The 21,510-nt window shown below is 54.2% G+C and overlaps 2 protein-coding genes across 3 annotated transcripts in view; one reads left to right on the top strand and one right to left on the bottom strand.

Moving 5' to 3' along the window:
• RASSF4 (Ras association domain family member 4) overlaps positions 1 to 21,510 on the top strand; it is a 36,537-nt gene that overhangs the window by 6,896 nt on the left and 8,131 nt on the right. The window contains exons 2-6 of the mRNA XM_032142718.2: positions 3,921 to 4,020; positions 5,503 to 5,578; positions 16,289 to 16,431; positions 17,798 to 17,889; positions 18,595 to 18,752. Of these exons, the coding sequence (XP_031998609.1) occupies positions 3,959 to 4,020; positions 5,503 to 5,578; positions 16,289 to 16,431; positions 17,798 to 17,889; positions 18,595 to 18,752 (531 nt within the window). The 5' untranslated portion in view covers positions 3,921 to 3,958. The remainder of the gene's footprint in view (positions 1 to 3,920; positions 4,021 to 5,502; positions 5,579 to 16,288; positions 16,432 to 17,797; positions 17,890 to 18,594; positions 18,753 to 21,510) is intronic.
• DEPP1 (DEPP autophagy regulator 1) lies at positions 9,934 to 17,086 on the bottom strand. Of its 2 annotated transcripts, none has more exons than XM_032142728.2 (2): positions 12,416 to 12,607; positions 9,934 to 11,854 (listed from the first exon to the last, which is right to left on the bottom strand). In XM_032142728.2, the coding sequence occupies exon 2, from the start codon at positions 11,827 to 11,829 to the stop codon at positions 11,203 to 11,205; it is 627 nt and encodes a 208-aa protein (XP_031998619.1). In that variant the 5' UTR covers positions 11,830 to 11,854; positions 12,416 to 12,607; the 3' UTR covers positions 9,934 to 11,202. The 2 variants fall into 2 exon arrangements, with proteins under 2 accessions (XP_031998619.1, XP_058292492.1); XM_058436509.1 differs by lacking the exon at positions 12,416 to 12,607 and adding an exon at positions 16,931 to 17,086 and having other exon boundaries at positions 10,022 to 11,854.

Genomic DNA, 21,510 nt, shown 5'->3' with positions numbered 1-21,510 from the left:
CAAACTGGAGCCTCACTGTCAAGTGGACTAGGAGGGGTCCCCAAACACTGGTGGAACTTCGACCCCAGCTGATGTCCAGGCTCTTGACTCCTTGAATTCCTTCCCATACGAGTCAGAAAATAGTGAAAGTACACACTCGAGAAGGGAGAGTGTGCAAGGGGGTTGGGAGCTGCTGCCTTTATGAGTTTCTTTAACCAAGGAGTGCAATATCCAAGAAGATTCCTGGGAAAAGGTGGAACTTTCTCGAAACTGTGGTGCTACCCATTTTTACATCAAATATGGGTGTTCTGGAACTGTCACGGTGCCTATGGGTGTGTGATTTAGCATCCCAGAGAGTTGCCTGGTTAATGAGCGTATAGAGAGGTCCTAGAAGAAACCTAGGTCGAATCCAGCACTATGTTGGGTTCAGTTGGTCTTAGCCAGCTTGGCCCACACTCTGATTTTTTTAGAGTCTTATGACCCCTAGCTTCTTATGACCCCTATTTTAACAGTTTCCTTTTACTGGTCATGTGAAATGGCTGCCTGGAATTTTCTATTCTCCTGAGACCATCTGTATTATTTCTGTCTCACGACTAGGTGTATCTGTCTTGCAAAGGTGTTTAGTTTATTTATAAACATATTTAAATATAAAATATTACATTAAATATATGTTGTTTTGATTGGATTACATATTGCATGAGACTTGGTCTGGGTTATTCTGCAGTAACAAATCCCTGATACACCAGTGGCTTGTCACGGCAGAGTCCCTCTCAGTCCATAGTCCATATCCAGTGTGTCCCTCTCAGTCCATATTCAGTGTGGGTTGGCAGACGGTTCTGGTCCACAGTCACTCAGGGACCCAGGCTGACCATAGATAGCTGCACGTGGCTTGAAACACGTGGCTTTCTGGGTCACCACAGTGGAGACAGGAGAACTGGAGGGTTGTGCACAAGCTGGCTTAAAGCTGCTGGCCTGGAAGAGACCCACAACACTTTTGTTCACAGCTCAGTGGTCAGAATGAGGCCCACAGCCCCAGCTAGCTGCAGAGGGCCAGGGTGGTGAGCGACCACATGGGCATTCCAGGGACAGTGCATGCCTCTGCCAGCCAGCCACCTTTCAGTAGTGAAATATAGCCCAGAAAAATCCGGATTCCTGGCTTCTTATGAAACGCCGAAAGAGTTGCCCCGTCAGAGAAGGAATGTGCCCCCCATTTCCCATGGACCCCGTGACGAGTGTCCCTCAGTGGAGTCACCTCCGTGGCCGTTGGAGACTTTTATATTATTTATTCCTGCTGTATGTGCACAGCTCTGGAAGAGTAGACTTGGAGGGAGTCTAGAAGCTTCTTGTATTTATTCAGCAATTTAACAACCATGTATGGACTTCCTGCGATGTGCCAGGCTTATGCTTGGAGCTGGAAACTAGTGGAAAAGCACCCCCCGCCCCCACTCCCACCGTGCTCCTGTTCTCCTGGGAGGGAAGTCTAAACAAGAGCTGGGTTCTGCAGGGCCCAGTGGGGAAATGGGAAGAGACGATGGGGCAGAGAGGGGCTGCCCAACATGGACTGGGGCTTTTCTGGCAAGGGTTTCCAGGAGGAGCTAACATCAGAGGACAGGAGTAGTTCTGGGTTCTGAACAGAGAACAGCACTACAAAAGCCCTAAGGGAAAAAAAGCATAGGGCCCCTTAGGGGAGCCGTCAGCAGCTCAGTGAGCCCAGGGCTTAGAGCAGGAAGTTGGGGTGGAAGCTGGATACAGAGGAAGGCACGATAAAAAAAACACCGCCTGTTATTTTGGGGTAAATCCAGCCCTTCCTGTAATGAGTTTGCTGAAAGCAAGCCTTCGTTATGCTGAAGACCCACAGAAGCAGTGTGGGCTAAGAAACCCAGTTCCATGGCTCACCCTGGGCTGCACTAGGCTTCTGCCTTGCAAGTATATGAGGAACTACCCAGAGAGGGGGGCAGATCACTTTTTCCACGGGCAAGCAGAGGTGCCGAGGAACTGAAACTTTATGTTGAAATCCCTGTTGCCTGGCCAAGAAAAATGCAGCAATAAGTCCCCGGCTCCACGCCTTGCTGCTGGGGGCCTGACATCTCTCCAGGCCCTGAGGTGCCTAACTCTGGAGCAAGGCAGAGGGGAGGTACGGATAGGATGATCCTGAGGTCATCAGGAAGCCCACTCCCTCAAATCCTTCCCCTTCTCCAGGCCAACTGTATTTCCCTGCCTCTTGCATCACAGGCTCATGCAGGACTGATGCTAGCACAGAGGGCAGGTTTGTCACATTTGTGGGTGTCAAGCAAGGAGGGAGAGAGCAAACTGGACTGGTCCGAGTGAGTGCCTGAGGGGATAGGCATTCTGCAGGGACGGGCTCTGAGGACATTAATAAATACGACAGCAGGGGGAGCTGAGCTTGAGCCCTCCACCCCCCCCCGTGGCATTTGCACACACTCGGGTCGGGAAGACATTATGGGTTTGTGTGAACAGATGTGGGGGAGTTGTGAATGAGCAGAGCTCTGTCGTGGGAAGGATGTGGTGTGGCCCCAGGCTGTGCCCCCTCCCAATGTGTCCTAACACCCCCAGCCCTGAGCTGCAACTTGAGAGATGGAAGGTGGAGGCAAGGTCAGCACTGGAGTGTGTGTGTGTGTGTGTGAGTGTGTGTGCATGAGATTGTGTGTGTTTGCATGTATGTGTGTGTGCATGTGTGTGCATGTGGGCGTATGTGTTAAGTGTGTGTGTGTTGAGTGAGTGTATGTGTGTGCATGTGATTGTGTATGTGTGTGCATGTGTGTGCATGTGAGCGTATGTGCTAAGTGTGAGTGTGTGTGTTGAGTGAATGTGTGTGTGCATGATTGTGTATGTGTATGCATGTGTTTTTATGTGTGTGTGTGTATGAGTGTATGTGCGTGTGTGTGTGTGTGTGTGTGTGTGTGAAGCTTTACCTCTCTGCCCAGCATGTAGGAGGCCTTGATAAGAGTCCTTGGCCACATTGACATGGGGGAGAGAGAGGAACAGGAAGCTGTGCAGATGCCAACAGGATCGAGAAAGCTCTGGGGGATTTCCTGCCTGTGAAAGAAAACTGGGCAGGGCAGGAGCGGCTCCTCGAACTAGTCAAGGCTGTGCATGGAAAGAGGGAACAGTATGTGTGTGGAACAGTGTGTGTGAACAGCGTGTGTGTGGATCCACTAATGATCCTGTGGGCTTGAGATTACCTTGTTGCACAGACGAGGAAAGGAAGGTTTGGGGGTTTAAGTCACTGCCCGTGATCGATACAGAGAAGGTACTAAGAGACCAGAATCAGGGGTCCGAATGCTTGTGCTGGAACAGTGGCTTTGTTGCTTACTTGCTGGTAATCCTGGGCAAAGTGCTTCAGCTCTTGTCCCTGTCTTCTCATCTGTAAAATGGGAATATGGTGATACCTCACAATATTGTTGTAGGGACTGGAGGAGATAACTCAGAGAAGATGCCAACCGTCTACAGCACATAGGGAACACACTGCCGACTAACCCACTGCCAGGACAGCCAGTGATAGGCCACTGCCTGGCTGAGTGGGAAGGCAGGAGAGAGGCCCAGGGTAGCTCTGGAGGATTGCAGGAGCAACCGAGGCAGAAGCCTTTAGTCAGGCTGTCCCTGCCAAGGGAAGGGAGCACGTAGTCTAAAATGCTTAGGAGATGGATCTGGATTCTTGGGGATTATGGAGAGTCTTCTGGGGTGGGCGGCTGAAAGGACCAGTGTCACTGGCTCAGCATGACCTTGCCCAACCAAGGGCAGCTTGGCTGACATGTGGCCATGTGGATCTGGGCCAGACCCTTTCAGCCGCAGCCACCTTATGCCAAGGTGGTGTGATGCCAAGGCCGATGGTGTCTGTGCCAGGGCTGCGGGTGTTGGGTGCTGCACTGGCCAGCACTCCTCCGGCTCACCTGTCTGTCCACCCTTCCTTGTCTTCCCAGCAAGTAACTTCTAGGTCTGCAGACAAGAGGAAGAGAAGATGAAGGAAGACTGTCTGCCGAGTTCTCACGTGCCCATCAGTGACAGCAAGTCCATTCAGAAGTAAGCCTTGGTGTGCAGGTTGGGTGGGGGAGTCTTCACATTTGCCATCCCCCTCGTCCTGGGCAGCCTTTAGGTGGAGGGGTTCTGAGCACTTGTTCAGAGATCTGATGGGGTGCCCTGGGGGACAGTGATGGGGTGCTTCTTTCTGAGCCTGTCCAATAGGGGATCCCCAAGCCACACATGACCATGGCTGGGAGGCTCCAGATGGCAGGCACTTTATAGGAAGTAAGTGTGTACGGGGCCTCATTATAACTTTTACATGGATTGCATGTTGACAAATACTAATTTAGATATATTGAGTTCAATAAAATGTGTTATTAATGCTAATTTCACCTGTTTCATTTTCCCCTCTGTATTAGGCCATTCTTGTGTTGCTATAAAGAAATACCTGAAGCTGGGTAATTTACAAAGAAAAGAGGTTTAGTTGGCTCACGGTTCTGGAGGCTTTACAGGAAGTGTGGTGCTGGCATCTGCTCGGCCTCCAGGGGTGCCTCAGGGAGCCTCCAGTCATGTTGGAAGGCGAACGGGGAGCAGGCACTTCACATGGCGAAAGCAGGAGCAACAGAGAGGGAGCGGAGGGCGGTGCCACACACTTTTAAACGACCAGACCTCGTGTGAACTCAGAGCGAGAGCTCACTCATCACCACAGGGATGGCCCAAGCCACTCATGAGGGATCTGCTCCCATGATCCAAACACCTCCCACCTGGCTCCACCTCCAACACTGGGAATTACAATTCCACGTGAGATTTGGGCACATCCAAACCATATCACCTCCTAACATGTACTAGAAGATTGAAATTACCAGTGTGGCTCACATCCCATGTCTGTTGGCCCCGCTGCCCCACAAAGCCCAGCTTGGGTTCAGGCAGCTGTCCAGGCCTCCCCTTCCTCCAACATTAGCCAGGGCTGTGGCTTTCCCTTCGGGAAGGGAGACAGCATTGAGGGAAAGTGGCTTACTGCAGACTTCAGGGCCTTACTCACAGGACCATCACCTTCCGCTGTGCCTTTGGAAAGTCAGGGTGGGGAAGAAGCAGGCACCCCTCAGAGTGGCCCACAGCAGCCACAGCAGGCCTTGTAGGAAGTGATATGGGGAAAAGCAAGAGGCTGTACAATGCCAAAAGCAAGTCCAGGGCATTTACTGCGAGGAAGCAACGCAGGTGGAGGGCAGGGACGCTGCCAGGGCCTTACCTGTGATAGTGAAAGTGTCGGCACCCTGGACATCCTGGACCAGATGCAGGCCTGTCCCGTGAGTCTCGCCTCCTCCTCAGTCCCACCCCCGTGCCCCCCACCAGGGCCATGTGCAAAACCATCCAGGTGCATCGCGACGGCACAGTCTGGTCTCGTCTGGTTATGCCTGGCCGGCGAGAAGGGTGCTGTCACACTCCTGTCACAAATGAGGAAACAGAGGCCAGCGAAGCCAAAGGTCAGAAGTTGAGGCCCTGCCACACCCCAGGAGTACATGTGTGTCTTTCCCTTTCTAGGTCGGAGCTCTTAGGCCTGCTGAAAACCTACAACTGCTACCATGAGGGCAAGAGCTTCCAGCTGAGACACCGAGAGGTGAGCCTGTTGCTCTTGTTCATGGGGTCACCATGTACCCTGGGAGGCCCTGCCTGACATCTGTTGTTTCAGGGTAATGATGAAGACCATCCCCTTCACTTTCAGCAGTGACCCAGTTTGGACAATAAATTATATGGTCACTTTCATCACTCACCTCTGACCCTGAGCCAGGGACCAGGTTACCAGCAGCCAAGTCATCTCCCTTGCAGAGGATCAGCGCATCCCTTCCAGAGTTCCCAGTGGCAGAAATCACCTTGGGGGTCTTCCCCCTTCCCCCTTCCCCCGAGACCTTTTCCCATGTGAACTGCTGCTGAGAGCAGGTCCTTCCTCCGCCCATCACACCACTCAGCAGACGAGAGGAGTCAGTCCCCCTCTGTTCCCTGCTGGTCCCGCCACTTATCTGCAGGGTCTCACCTATGGCCCCTGGTCCCCAGTGCTCTCATTTGTAAAGTGGGGTGTGGGGCTACACAGGGGCTTACAGGCTCAGATGTTCACAGCAGGCAGCGCAGGTGTGGGGAGTGGGTCCCCACTCAAGGAGTCAGCCGCCCATCAGATCAAACCATCCCTACTGTGCAGGACCGTGGGCCTGGTGCAGCCAGACCCTTTCTGATTTTTCAAAAGAGGATAGATTATTTGGAATTTCATGAGGAATTTCCCAAATCTTGAAACATCATGTGGGCTAAATACATGTCTGATGCCAAACACAGCCCTTGGGCACTGGCTGGACTCTGCAGGGCCTAGGCTTGGGGGACCACCCACTGGGCAGGGCAAGTGGAGCCCTAGTCTTGCGGTCATTCACATCCTCTGATGTTTCATGCGGGAATCTTGATTGGGCTTTGTGACCCTATCTTGGTCTAATTCAACATAGTCGTACCGCCTAATGGCAAGTCTTATCGTGGTAAGGCTGTTTCTTGGGGGGTTCTGCAGTTGAGATTGGGTTGGCTCCCGGACTTTCTCCCATCCATCAGCGTCTGACCAAGGCTGATGGATTCCAAGTGCTCCTCTGTTGTTGAACACAGGAATGGGCAGGGCAGCCCCAGGAAACCCAAGACCTCCTCACTAGTCCTGGCTCACTAGTCCTAGTCCTCCCTCTTCAGTAACTCAGACACCCTTCTACAGCTCCCAGGGCAGAGCTAGCCCAGGCATCCAGGCAGCTCTGGGCAGCCGGGGGTTGCCAGACAGTGGCAGATCAGAGGGCTGGCCAGAACCTGCTGCCAGACGGCCTCAGCCAGCCCCTGAGGCGTCCCCTCGGCCGGCCAGGCCAGACGTCACACCCTTCAGGAGCTTCTGGCTCCTGGTCCAAGCTGTGCTGGGTTACCTGTGACCACCAGGCATGGTACAAACCTCACACTCTGCCTCCTTGACCTGCCCAGGCTGTAAGGCCCCACGGCTTGCTCCCTTCCCTCTCCTGCCAACCCACCTCCTCACGCTCGCTTCTGTGACACCTGTCTCACCCTGCCTGCCCCCATCCTGCACTCCCCAGGCCAGGCACCCTGTGGGTCCCTGTGCAGAGTTGGTGGGTGACTTAAGCAGCAGGTGCAGGCCTGGAGAGAGTTGGGGTGAGTCCTCAGTCCTGAGCTCCAGTGTGCTGGGCAGAGGGAGGCACTGGGGAGATGGTGATGGCGCCACAGGGATTTCCTCCTGTGCTGTTAACACACGCCACTTCATATCTCCTGGTGGAGGCTGGGGTGTGGTCACTGCTGTTCTTCAGCTCTGGCTGTTCAGGGGATTGATCTAAATCCCAGGTGGCTCCCCACAGGTGGTCCAAGCACCAGCTGCCCTGGGAACTGGTTGGATATGCAAATTCCTACCACGCCCCTCTCCCAGCCTGCTGAACCGAAAACACTTAGTCCTCCTGTCCAAGTTTTAATGAGCCCTCCAAGGCATTGTGGTGGAAGGTCAAGTTTGAAAACCACAAGTAAGAGCTTAGTTTTGGCACTCGGGATTCCCCAAGATAATCCCCTCTGTAGGAACAGTTGTCAGGGGCAAGGGCGCGGGAGCGGGAAGCCCCAAGAGCCTCCACCCTGTGTTTGTGGTTTGTGTGTGTTGGTGTGGGCTGCGGGACAGCCCACATAGAGAAGTAGGGGACTCTCAGGCTGGGAAGAGGTGTTCTTGACAGCCCTTAATGATAGAAAGTTAACCCACCAGGGGGATTTTCCTGTCCCTAACGCTGAAGAAAGTGTAAGGGTTTGACCTGGTCTCCATGGAGCCAGAAAGTACCTTTCAGGAAACCTCTGTAGCCTTAACAGCCCAGGGGGTACCAGCCTGAAGAAGTGTGTGTTTTTGCTGGGTCACAATTACCACATAAGACGAGGCTTTAGGCTGTGACGCTGATAGGCACAACTGGTCCTTGCGGCACCAAGCCCCTCCAGGTCTCACTGCCACCCTGTGATGCACCCACTACAACCTCCTGGGCTACTGGGCACTTGCTGCAGGGACAGGGCCATCCCAGGCCAGTCTCTCCTCAGGCACCACAGGCCCCAAGGGCTGGGCAGACAAGAGGAACAGACACTTCCCCGGGGAACCTCCAATGCACCAGGCACTTTGCCTCTCTTTTGTTTAATGTAAGGTGATATAGGAATGATTATTTTCCAGGCAAAGAGACGGAGGCTCCCAGAGTTTAAGTCTCTAGTCCAAGGTCACGTTGCAGTAAATGAAAGTTGCTGGCCATGGCCCCAAGCTCACAGCCACTTACAAAACAGCAATACCATTTCCAGCATTAGGCTTTGGAGGTCTCCACCCAGTATCAGTGAACAGGTCTCAGGGACACAGGGAGCTGTTTGTTGCCCTTGCGCCCCAAGCTAAGGGGCTCTCAGGCTGGCGAGGGACTCACCACCCGGGGCGCGCTCCCAGAGCCGCCTGAAAGAGACGCCCGCCCCCCCCCGTGTTGTCACTGCCCCTCACCCGCAGCACCGGCAGCCTGAGCAGTACGGTTTGGGGTGCCTTCTCCTCCACTGTCTCATCCCACTTCTCCGAAGGTGGGCAGGGCCACGCCCTGGGGCCAGCGTTACGCCCTAGGGCCAGCGTCTCCTTGTGAGCCTTCTCCCGGCTTCCGAGGGGCTAGAGGAGGGATACCTTCTCTGGAGGCTGAGGCGCCGACTTCCTGTATCATGAACCTCGCCTTTGGGATAATTTTGCTTGTATTACAACAAAAAGCCTGAGCAACGAAGAACAGTCTGTGCCTTTTGAAGATGGCAAAGGGCTTTAGCCAGGCTGGCTGGTATCTCAAAAGAAAAAAGGACCGCCGGGAAATGTCCTTGTGTAAACCCATGGCTCTGGACAAGCAAGTGAGCCCCAGGCGGCAGGACCTTTTCTGGGTGCTGTGCGTCGGCCCAGCCCGCCTGGGGCGCGGCTCCGAGGCTTGGGGGCGCCCCCTGGTGACCGCGGGCGCTCTCCACATCCAGTCTGGCTCCTCGGCTCCTGGGACCCCTCAGCAATGCAAGAAACGGAAGGGGCTTCCCCTGGTCCGGGGGCTCTGTCTCTCCCGGGGGTGCGGAAAACCAGCATCCCGCCTTGAGAGAGTTGCCCCGTCCCCTCTCCGAAGGCCTGGCAGACCACTGGCCCCCGGAGTGATTGGCCAGCCCCACCAACATGTTTTCTGGGAGCGGCAAAGCGCTTCCCAGCCTGCCGGCTCTGGGCAGGGCCTTGTGTCCCACTCACTCCCCTCTTCGTCTCCCATCCCCACCTTCCACCCCCACCCCCACCCCCACTTCCCTCTCCAGTCCTCTCTCCACCCCCATCCCCACTCCCCTCTCCATTCCCACCCCCACCTCCACTCGCCTCTCCGCTCCCCTCTCTACTCCCCTTTCCACTCTCCCCACCCCCACCCCAGTGGCAAATAGGAAGGAGAATGTAACTGCTCTACAAGGGCCCCACCAGGAGGCTTAGCTGGAAGGGAAAGGGATTCCCCTGGGCCTCTCTGCAGGAGCTTGGGACACAGCCAGAAGCCCCTACCACAAACCTGTATTCGACTGGGAGGGAGCGCCTTCCAAAGGTGCCATTGGCCTCTTTCACATAGCTGGGTATTAGTGAGGAAGCCCAGGGATGGTCTCCTCAAACTGCCAGACCTCCCCAGATGCAGCGAGGTGGCTTCTGACCATAGGGGAGTCTGCTGACCTCATCCTAGTTGCGGGACTCTCCCTCTGACCCAGTTTCATGATGCTTTGCAGAAGGGGCTGTAGTGAGGCTGGGCCCAGCAAGCCTGGACCTTGCCCCCTCTGCCTTGGTGGGGGGCCCTCTGGATTTCCCCTGAGGATGATGGTTGGCTAAAGGCTGCCCTGGCTAAAGGCTGCCCCACACGTTTGCCCAAAGTCAGGGACCTGCAGGTTTGAGACCACCACAGAGACACAGTGGGCTGTGACAGATACAAACATTTGTCTACAGTGCTCGTAAATGCAGCTCCAAGTTCATATGCGCAGGTTCCCAGCCCTTGCAGGGTGTGAAGAACATTGTTGATGTCACCATTTTATAGATAAGGAAACTGGGTAATTGCTTGTGTGAAACTTTTTCCTTTTAATATGGTTTACATTCTATCTCCCCAGAAAACACACACAACAGAAGACAGATAAACATTTAACAAATCCAAAACAATTAAAAATAGCCACAAAAAAAGAGAATAACCTAGATTGACAGCTCACAGAGCAAGGAGGTGGCAGAGACCTGCCCAGGTGAGCTTGGCTGTTGCCCCCAGCTCAATCTTCCTCCTCTCCTCTCTCTGTCCCTTCGCCTCTGATCAGTGCCAGCCTGATTCCCATTCCCTGATGTCTCACCTTCTTGCTGCCAGATGCCTCTAGGAACTAGGGTCCTTCAGACTCCAGATGCCCTGGCCTGGGCCTTAGGACATCTGGACTTCCCCGGTGGAGGACAGCTGGACAGTGCCCTGCTTCTCACCCATAGCTGGGACCCTGACCGTGCCATGAGGCCCCTGGGTGGAGGCGGTGTGGGGGTGGGGATGGTAGGACTGAGTGATACAGATTCTATCTTGGCCCTCATCATGGGGGAACTCTCCCAGTGCCACCACAGGACGTATGAGTTGTAGCCAGCAGAGTGCCCCAGTGGTGCCAGGGGATAGTCCTCCTGGAATACATCAGTGCATTTGCTAAGACTCCATGTGTTCTCTTGGGCCTCCCAGAACATGGGCTTTGAGGGTGGGGGCCAAGAGGTGGACTTGGGAGTGCCTGAGGCCTTGTTCTGAAACACCTGGGGGGCTGACACCCCACTACCCTCACACCCCTACCACTAGTTTCCCCACCAGCAATGACGGTAGCTACTCAGCCAATGGGCTCCTATATGCGGTTATGCGTCAGAATGGCCTGGGAGGCAGGTGCCAGTAATCATCCCCATATTACCCATGAGAAACTGAGGAACACAGATGTTAAGTAAGTTGCTCAAGGTGATCAGCCAGCAAGGATCAGAGTGAACGGGATCAGTAACATCTTCTCATGTGAGACAGGCTGTTATCATACTCAGAGGGGGGTCGCTCTCACTGTGAACTGCCCAAGCAGGGGCCTCTGCAGAAAAGCATTTCCCTTCCAGAGACCTGCCAGGGGCAGTGACCACCATGGAGGAGACTGGAGGAGATGCAGACCAGCGTGCTGTTTACAGAAGCCTTTACTGGGGAGGGGTCAGAGTTCATGGATCACCGGGAGGTGCGAGTAGAGAGTTCTGAGGACACTGCCGGGGCGGGGGTGGTGGGGGGAGGCCATGGCTTGGGCAGGCTGCCCCAAAGTCCAGCTTCTTAGGTCAGAGCTCTGCTGCCCATCCCGTGGTGGTCTTGCCAGGGAGTGCCCAGGCATCCTGGCTTCACAGAGCCTCCCTCTGGGGGCCCCCCTGGGCTTGTTGCTGTCCATCTGTCTGTGTGGACCCCAGAGGCCAGCAGAGGGGCCAGTCCTCCTTGGCAGGTCCCTCTGGCTTGGCTGCTTTTCCTGGGACTCCCCAAAAAGCCAGTCCAGGGGGTCCACAGCATCAGCCGTGGACAGTGTGGGCTGCTGGCCACTGAAACGTGCGGTGATGTCTCGCAGGGACACAGCAGGGTGGCCCTTCCGGCAGGCCTGGGCTGGCCTGGGTTGGCCCTGGGCCGTGGCCTTGTCCAGCACAGAGGTGGGCTGTGCCAGTCGAGATATGGACCTCACGTAGTCATCCAGGCTAGGAGAGGGCGGGGACTCCTGCCCAGGACCCCCAAGCAGCATCTCCTCTGTGGTCTCCCGAATTGTGGGCAGATGGGCCACGGAGAGCAGAAGCCGGGACCTCATCACTCTGGCGAGAGGGGGCGGCAACCTGTTGGGAAACAGAGGCCAGGTGGTGAGGGCCTGCCATGCGTCCCACCGCCCCTCAGCGTCCCCACACTCCTCTGGGGCTGCCTGTAGGAATCTGGTGCCCTGAGAGCAGTTCGAAGTCTACAGAGCCCAGACTAGAGCTCAGACTCCTGGGCTCTTTCTTCCTGCTTAGGTTAAAAACCCCAAAGGCTTAAGATTTTATCATTATCGTTTCAGAACATGCACAGATAAGAGAACCCAACCTAACAAACACTGGTCAGAGGAAAGCTGGGTTTAAAACCAGGATCGGCCATGCACTGACCTTGGGACCTTTGGCAAGGCCACCTCTCCAGGCCTCCACTTACCCATCCATAAAACAGGGTTATAAATACCCCTGGCAGGGATGTTGTAGGAAACGCATGAAATAATCCCTGAATCCCTTTGTAAATACAAAGCCCTCTACAGACAGCCCTGCTCTCTAACCCATAGGGAGGCTGTGCACGTTCAGGCTGGGAATTGCCCTCAAAGATAAACAAAGCCTTTGTGTTTTGTCTCAAACCCAAGGGCAGCTGCTCCCTCTTACCTGGAGCCAAGGAGGTCTGGGGGTGGCAGGAGAATGGATGAGCAGGGATAGTCCAGCCCAAAGGAAGCCCCTGGGAAGCTTGGGGGCCGAAGGGTGGAGGGTCCGGCAGGGGGTCCAGCGTGGGGTCGCTTGGAGGAGGACAGTGCACTGAGTCTCACAGTCCACTGTAGCAGGCTCTTCCCTGAGCAGTGTGAAGAACCTTGGTAGGCAAGCTGCTTTTATACCTTCCCAGCAGCTATCAATCACTGTCACGAGGGCCAAAAATAGCCTGCTCAGGAAGGCTCTCTTAGGAAAACAGCTTGGGGGGTGGGGCCTGGCCCAACTGCCAGCTAGGAGGTGTTTTTCTGCCTGTAGGAGGCTGGGGAATGTTTACGCTGCAGGGCAGGAAAGGGGTGGGTTCACTGTTGGTCAAGTAGGGGCACTGGGAGAGGGAGGGGTTCCACTGGGCCCTCACAGGTAGCCCCAGGGCCACCCCTGCCCCAAAGCTTGTTTCCCACTCTGTATTACACCACCCCATCATGACTCCTGTGAAGTTGGGCCAGGTCTTTGGCAACTTTGATGAAAAATCAGTAGCACAGGACCCCAGTCTGGAGGCAGCTGAGGCTGGGTCCCTAGGCCTGCTCCTAGGAGATTCACACCCTGCTCCCAAGGGACCAAGGGCGGTCTGCGGAGTGCTTTCTGGGGATTTGTTTGTTTACGTGTTCACCAGATGTGAGGTGCTAGTGTGTGCTGTGACTGCACTAAGCACAGCAAATGTAGCAGCAGACAAAGGGTGTGGCCCCCTGGAGCTCGTATTCTAGTAAGGGAGGAGATCAAGCCAGAGGTGAATGGGTGCTGTGATTCAGGCAACAGCAAGAGCTGCCTGAAGGAAAGCAGCACAGTGGCACCCTGTGGTGGGCTGCCGCCGCAGGTACACTGGTCAGGGCTGTCTTCCCTAAGAGCAGATATTGGAGCAGAAACCAGAAAAAAATGGGAAAATGCACATTCCAGGTGGCGGGGGCAGCACGTGCAAAGCCCCTGTGGTGAGGACGCGTGGGACGGACGTGCTCAGGGCACAGCAAGGGGCCTGCAGACTGGCCCATGTAGGAGGGGGTCAGTGGACCTTGGGGTGGATGCTGTGTTTCCCTCTAGGAGGGAGGGAAAGACGCTGCAGGTTTGAACAAGGGCTCTGCAGTCTGGCTTCTGCTTAAAAGGATCGCTGCAGCTGCTGGGCCTGGGCTGGGGCTGGGGCTGGGGGGCTGCCAAGGAGCACCTGGGCAGCATTAGAAAGCCACTGCATCTGTCCAGGAGTGACCATGCCAGCAAAGGAGGCTGCCAAGGATGAGAGAGGCAGCCCCTGGGAAGCTCCTGCACTCCCCAGACAGGCCACAGATCCTCTGCCCCAGCCACAGCCCCACCTGGGACACGCCTGCCTGTGCTGCAGGTGGGGGAGAAAGAGGAGTCTCCAGAGTTAGCCCAAGCCTGAGCTCTGAGTACTGGGCAGACCCCAGACTCCCTAGGCAAGAAAGAGGGACCGTCAGTCCCAAGTTCTTGAATTCTAGGTGGGAACTCCATGTGCGCAAAGGCATCGGGGCAGGGAGTGCCTGAGACAGTGACCAGGATTTCAGTGGCACATGGCACTTCTCACCTTGCCCAAGCTCTTATATCTTTTGTAGACCCTTTGTCTAGTTCGCTGGCTCTTCTTTGAATTTATTAGCAATGAGCAGATTAGTCCAGAGAATAAAAGGAGGAGGGAGGCGGAGAATTCGCTGCTGGCTGACAGGGCTTTCCCTCCATTCAGATGCGGCCAAGCTGGGGGAGGGTGAACAGCGGTGGGCGGCTATGTTGGGGGCACACACGTCACCTGTGTAGGGATGTCTGGCCTGAGTCATGGCGAGCCAGCCTGTCCCCAGTACAGCCAAGCCCCCGACCTTGTCCAGGCAGATCCTGAGGTCAGGGCCACCTGCTCAGCTTTCCTCCCTGTCCCCCTTCACTCGTCTTCCAGGGCGCAGTGCACAAGCACCTCCTCCAGGAAGCTCCATTGCATCTCCTTCTGTGTCCAAGCCTGAGCCCCTCGTGGCCAGGGCTATGTCTGCTCCATCTCCCTCTGCCTGGGGTCCAGGGTGGGGCTGGAGGGCAGTGGGTCTCCATGAGTGAGCCATCCCCACAAGCCCTCTCCACTGAGAGGCACCTGACACCAAGAGGCAAGAACAGAACCCCCCACAGACCTTTGAACTCCATAGATCATGCTGGCCTCTCCTTCATAGGAAGCTCAGTGACACATCTGTGCTTGTAGAGCGCCAGTGAGTATCAAAAACAGCTCTGGTTTCTCCTTGTTTGTTTTCCTTTTTAGCAGATAGTGCAAGGTCATATCTGGAAGCTGTGTGTATTTTTGATAACCTTTGGATACACTATTTTCTCTGTGGATAGCAGGATGTTTGAACCTAGAAACCCCATTTCTAACTTACCATGAAATCCACATTGTGCAGGGTCTTCCTGAGTGCTGCCAGGGATACAAAGAAGTTTCCATGGCGTCCCTGTTCTCACAGGGATTTTAGTGCCAACAAAGAGAGAGAAATGGGATTTGTGAATCTAAAATATGGGTCAGAAATACTGCATGATTCCCTTATATAAGGAATCTAAAATAGGCTCATAGAGGCAGAGAGTAAAAATGGCGATTGCAGGGACTGGGGCTGGGGAGGAGGAAGTGGGAAGTTGCTGTGCAGCTGATATAATGTTTCAGCTATGCAAGATGAGTAAGTCCTGGATATGGGCTGGACAACATTGTGCCTACAGTGAACAATACAGTATTGTGCACTTAACAGTTTGTTTAGAGGGTAGTTCTTATGTTAAATGTCCTTACCACAATAAAACATAAATAAATAATAAAATTAAATGTCAGTTGAGATGGCAATGAGAGAATGATATTCAAAGTTAATTGTGGAGAGACTAGTGTCAGAGCACATTAGGAGTGCGTAGCTTCGAGACTGAGGCTCTGGGTAGAGGGCAGCCGAGGTTGCTGGCAAGTATTCTGGCAAATGACTCAGCTTGGCCAGGCTTACACACAGAGTGACTGGGACTGGCACAGAGGCCTGGGGTGGTCTTGCAGAGACAGAGGCCTGGAATAGGTCAGAGGCACTGAGTCAAGGGTCCAAGGGGTGCCAACCAGCACTAGCAAGGTGCCTGCAGAGGACTCTGTTGATTAGGGCCCCAGGTTGGCAGCAGGAGAGGAGCCATGTCACCTGCAGACCTAGGGAAACCGAGGCAGGTTGGGGACATGGGATGAAGACTGTTGTAGAAATTCTGGTATGGGATATAGGGCTAGTGATGTCTAAGCAGTGGTGAGAAAAGCAAGACCCTTTGTCAGCCCTGGCAAGTGGACGCTGCTGCTGTTGAAGGCACCGGGAGAAGGGTGAGGCTGAGACAGCTAGGACAGAGAGTACCCACTTCTGCTCTGGTGGGCGTGGGACTCTGCCGGGCCTGGTGGCCACAGCACCTGGTGGCGCAGGACCCCCTCCCAGGTGCAGTGTGGGCAGAGAGGTCCCCTGCTTGGCACGAGCAGACAGGCTGTGTGTCCCTGGACCCACTTCCTCACCACGGTGTGGACATGCCTGCCGGCCAGCAGCCGGGTTCCTGTGGGACACCTGACTCAGCCACTGCCTTCTGGGCTGTGCCCCTGGCCAGGCATGAGCTGAGCACATCTCAGGCTTCCTCCCACAGGGCCTGGTCACGTGCCCCAGGGCACGTAGTGGCTGATGGTCCTTCCTGAGGGGATGGGGCCACTCAGGAGGAGGGATGTGCAATGCCTGAGTGTTCAGAGCATCCCATCCCTAGGGGGCACAGGGAAGGTGGGCAGCTGCTCTGGGGGAAGGGCTGATGTGTGGACCCCCACAGGAAGAAGGGACTCTGATCATCGAGGGGCTCCTCAACATTGCCTGGGGGCTGAGGCGGCCCATCCGGCTGCAGATGCAGGATGACCGGGAGCAGGTGCACCTCCCCTCCACCTCATGGATGCCTGGACGGCCCAGCTGCCCTCCGTGAGTACCCAGTGGCTTCTTTGACACCTACTCAGCCTGAGCTCCCTGTCTGGGGTGCGGGTTGGGGATATCCCGAGCCTCAGGGAGGGATCCCTGTTCCCTTAAGGGACACTGGCACAGGAGGGTGACCCAGCCTCATCCCCATACCCTGTGACTATCTCAGTCCACAGCCTCGCCCAGGGTGGCCTCTCCCTCCTTCCTGGAGAACATTCCAGGCTCCCATGACCTCCATTTCTGTTTCTCAAACCTTCCTGCAAGCCACCTTGCTGGCAAGAAGGGACGACTCTAGCCAGGGGGGCCCCCAACACCTATGCAAGCCGAGCATGTCTCGCCATCTCTTGTTCTATCTTTAAAATTCACATGAATTTAGCCTCTTGCTACTCTGTTTTCATTTTAATGTCAAAATTTTAAAAATACATTTATCAGAATTTCACATTACATTTGTTTAATATCAGAATAATGTTTCCGTCAAGAGGAAATGGTCTCCTGCCTGCCTTACCGTTCAATGCGCATTTATCTCCTCCTCAGCCCACTCCCAAAAGACGCAGTTAGTGGCTGGGCCTTGCCTGCTTCTGCAGTAGTAACTCCTGTAGAGGGCACACATTCAGAGCTTTGCCCCCTTCAGATTTCACATAAAACCCATGCTGTGACAGCATCCACCACCCTGACAGCCCCGGCACATCTCTAGGTGTCCCCAGTCACTCAGCGAATTCTGAGCTACACAGAATTAGAGCATAAAGTCAGACTCCTTAGGAAGGCTGCAAGTGTGACTCACATGTGCCCCTCTTCGAGGTAAAGCACTCACAGACAGCAGTCGCGGCTGTGCCCGTGTGTTCTCCAGGATCCTGTCTGTCTTCTCCCCAGGTCGCCTGGGCTGCAGGGCTCTGTCCCATCATACCCACTCCTTCTCCAGCCCAGCACTGGCTACGCTGGCCTGGGGTTCATCCTGCCAAGAGGCCTGGAGGTTGGGCCCTTCTAGGTGGTCCCTGCTTGACACCCCACCAGGCCTTCGGGAAGCCCAGCGAGCCTGTTTGGCACACAGCTGCTGGCCTGGCTAAGCCTGGTGCCTAGGAATGCACAGGCCCTGACTACGTTCATGCGTCCCTGTGTCTGTGCCATGCAGCCCAGCACAAGCCCTCAGGTCTGCAGGGCCAGGCTCACTCTCCATCCAGCAGATGCTGGGGGAGGCCTCTACTTTTCTTTTATTGTTTCAGACTGACTCTCTCGGTTTGAAATCCAGGCCTCACCTCAGCCTGCCTTGCTTCCCGCCTGTGTCCTACCCCAGAGGCTGTTGGTCTCTTCTCCTTGGCCTGAGCTCCCTTTCTCTGCCAGCAGCCATCTCAGCACTGCAGTTGTCTCTTTTCAGAAAGGAGCCATCACCCCAGGACGGGAACATCACAGCCCAGCGGCCAAGCATTCAGCCAGTGCACAAGGCTGAGAGTTCCACAGACAACTCGGGTAAGCGGAGCCCGCAAGCTGCCCAGACCCCCGCCTCATCCAGGGTAGGAGCAGGGGGGCTTGGCTCAAACCACAATCTCCGAAGGACAGCTTTGCGCCCCAGCAAGAGGGGCTTCGCCTGCTGGACCCCTACCCAGGTGCCTGCCTGGGGTCTGCCCTCATTCTCGCTCCTCTTCATGGAAAAGTGAGCAGAGGCTTGGGAGGTGACAGTGACAGTGTGGGGGTGGCCTGAGTCTCCCGCCCTGTGTCTCCCGCCCTGTGTGTGCTATGGGAAAGAGGAGCATCCACAGAAGGCACTGTGCTCTCCTAGCCCCTCGCCTCCCTCTGGGACCTCATCCTCACCCTCTGTACCTGCTCATTCATCCTCTTTGTTCCCCTTCCCTTAGCACTCAGTAAAAGGCCTGTTTCAGAGCAGGGGTTCAGAAGACAGGGCTGGGGCCACCAAAGACCTCCGTGGGCACCCTAAGACAGAGACCAAGAGGGGTATGGCCATGTGACATTGTGATCCAGGTTACCCTGTCTGGGTCTCACCTTCCTATCTGCAAGCTGGGAATATCCAGCCTCCAGTCCAGAAATGGCCCTCACGTCCCCATCTGCCCCAATGCACGTGACCACAGGGCTCTAGGGAGCCAGACCTCCCGACAGCAGGCAGTTGCTCTGTCAACATCACCCACCCTGCCATTCTCTCACCCATTTCTCATGCAGGGCCCCTGGAGGAGGCAGAGGAGGCCCCCCAGCTGATGCGGACCAAGAGCGACGCCAGTTGCATGAGCCAGAGGAGGCCCAAGTGCCGTGCCCCTGGTGAGGCCCAGCGTATCCGGCGACACCGGTTCTCTATCAACGGCCACTTCTACAATCACAAGGTGACGCCTCAGCCTGGCCTCTCCCCTGGGCGCATGGGGAGCCAGGCCTGAGCACAGGCACAGCAAGCACCATGACCTGTGTCGGGGCTGCTGGCATTCCTGTGCCCTCAGGAGGAAAAACCTCCTGCCAGGTTGCATCCACATAACAGCCCCGTTTATGACCTAAGCATTTTCTAGCACATGCTCACTGTCAGTACATCCTCAAAAGTCACGCAGATTTCTGGCAAGTAAGCTGGGGATGCCCTGGGCAGACAGTAACGCTGACCACGTCTTCAACGAGGGCACTTTCTAGGAGGCTTCCCCCCGAACTCCATCGGTTGATCCCTGGGAACACTGTGTATCCAGCCATCACTCTCACCGAATAATTAAGCAGGGGTGTGCCCAGGGCACATGTGTCTGTGCCCCAGAGAACCTGGACGACCCCAGATTCCCAGCACACAGCCTTTTGTCCAAGGATGCATTGTACTGACCTCAGGAAAAGCTTTCTTTCCCGAAATTACATCATTCTATAAACAAACTGAACTGTAACAAGAGAAGTTGATTGTTACTGTAAATAGAGTGATTGGCTGTCTGGGCAAGGCCCTGGATGGAGCGTCCTGTGGCAGGCCATATCTTGCCCGCAGCACTGGGAAATGCAAGTCGAGATTTCCAGTTGAAGCAGCTGCCCTTCTTGACAGAGGATGACTTATGGCAGGGAGGGGGCTCAGGAGGAGGGTCTCGGGGTCCGATCTGAGGAGCAGGTGTCCCAGGTTAGGCCATCCAGGGTCCATTCAAGCCACACTTGGGGTGCCCTGGACTTTGGAATGTCTACTTTGGAATTCTGCTGGGCAAGCTGAAGGGATCCTGCTTTAATCTCAGGATCTCCCTTCCACCCCCTGCTAGGCTTGTGGTGAGTGAATGAATGACAATAGGGTTGCCTTTGCTAAATCTGGAAAAATCCAGGACTATTCCAAGGTAGAGTCTCCTGACAGAGTAAAGGGGACTCAGGATTGAAGTTAGGCAGAGATTAACAATGGTGTAGATTAGCCCAAGGACACATAACATGACTTGAGTATTCTTTAAATCTTGTTCCAAAAGGGGTTTAGTGTGTAATGTGTTGAGTACCCATTGTTAGCATTCAAATAAATGTTGATATGCTAGTTTAAGGAATTATTCAAAAATTTTCCAAAATATGTGCGTGGGTTTAGGTATTTTCCAGTTCTATGTTCCTTACCAAAAAAAGGGGTGGGGGATGTTTTGCTCCATGATTCAAAGTACTGAATGGTAGAGTTTAGCATTGGTACATTCGCTTCTCCTCGAAGGGTCTCATTCATCACTAAGAGGTGTGTCTGGTACATTAAACCTTATTGTAGTGATTGCCAGTGTCATAGGAACACCATGTCCCGAGCACTCTGCAGCCTTTGAAATGAACAGTGAGGGTTTTCATCACAGCCTCTTATTTCCGACTGAACCACACTATCAAGAAGAGCTACTCAGCCAGACGACACGGGGTCTCAGCCTGTCACCCAGTGAGGGCAGCTTTTCCTCCTAGTGACAGATTTGCCTGTGGAATGTGAATCCATTCTTCCAGAAAAAAGTACTGCTTTCAAGGACACGGAATAGTGTCTTAAGCATTTGGGACAGTAGCTCCCCCATCTCCTGGGTGAGTAAGGGGAGTCCCAAAGAAAAGCACTATGCCAAAAGCCCTTTCTTACCACACTCAACATCCATACAGAACTAATGTCCTTAGAAATGAGGGCACAGATTCCTTGAGTCAGAGGCAACAATTGAAAAAATAAATAATTCCTAGCATTGAATTTCTGAGATAGTTCCAGGTTTTGTTTCTTAGAACTGTGCACTATTACTTCACTCGGTCATTTTCCAAAACTGTTCTGATTCCCAGAAATGTTGGTTTTATTTCCAGACTGGGTGAAACTTTGTAGCTGTTTCTACTGCCTGCCCTATTGGATTCAAATGTGTTCTGTTAGACAGAAACCATTTGTGGTTAGAGATAAGAAAGTAGCCACCGGGCCTTTGTTCCTACTTGGAGTTGGTTGGTATCATCTTGAGAAAAGGCTTCATGCAGAAGAAACACAGTGTCTTGTTAACAAGACTTTTTGTCTCTTTGAAATAGCCTAACTCCTCTGTTTCATATTTCTTTTCTTTTCTTTTTTTTTTTTTTTTGAGATGGAGTCACACTCTGTAGCCCAGGCTGGAGTGCAGTGGCGCAATCTGGGCTCACTGCAACCTCCACCTCCTAGGTTCAAGCGATTCTTCTGCTTCCTTAGTAGCTGGGACTATAGGTGTGCACCACCATGGCTGGCTAATTTTTATATTTTTTGTAGAGACGGGGTTTCACCATATTGGCCAGACTGGTCTTGGACTCCTGACCTCGTGATCCGCCCACCTTTGCCTACCAAAGTGCTGGGATTATAGGTGTGAGCCACTGCACCTGGCCCTCTCTTCCATATTTCTTTGGACAAGAAAGCCTAATCCTAATCCTGGCTTTCTGTGTAACTCAGTCATTCTGCACCTCAACTAGAATCGAGCTGGGGGAAGCAGGTCGAGGTTGAGTCTGACTCTGGCACAGCATGCTTCATTTTATTGTGCTTCTTGTTACTGTACCTTGCAGATTTTTACAAATGGAAAGGTTTCCATTTGTAAAAGTCGGCAATTTTTTTTTTTGCTGCACCTGCGTTTTCTGCAAATTGAAGGTGTGTGGCAACCTTGTGTTGAACAAGTCTATCGGTGCCGTTTTCCAACACTGTGTGCTCACTTT

This window comes from Hylobates moloch, unplaced genomic scaffold (assembly GCF_009828535.3).
Source record: "Hylobates moloch isolate HMO894 unplaced genomic scaffold, HMol_V3 SCAFFOLD_3, whole genome shotgun sequence".
Classification (NCBI taxonomy): Eukaryota; Metazoa; Chordata; class Mammalia; order Primates; family Hylobatidae; genus Hylobates; species Hylobates moloch.
The sequence above is the reverse complement of the archived record's forward strand: the minus strand, read 5'-3'. Positions and strand labels throughout refer to the sequence as shown.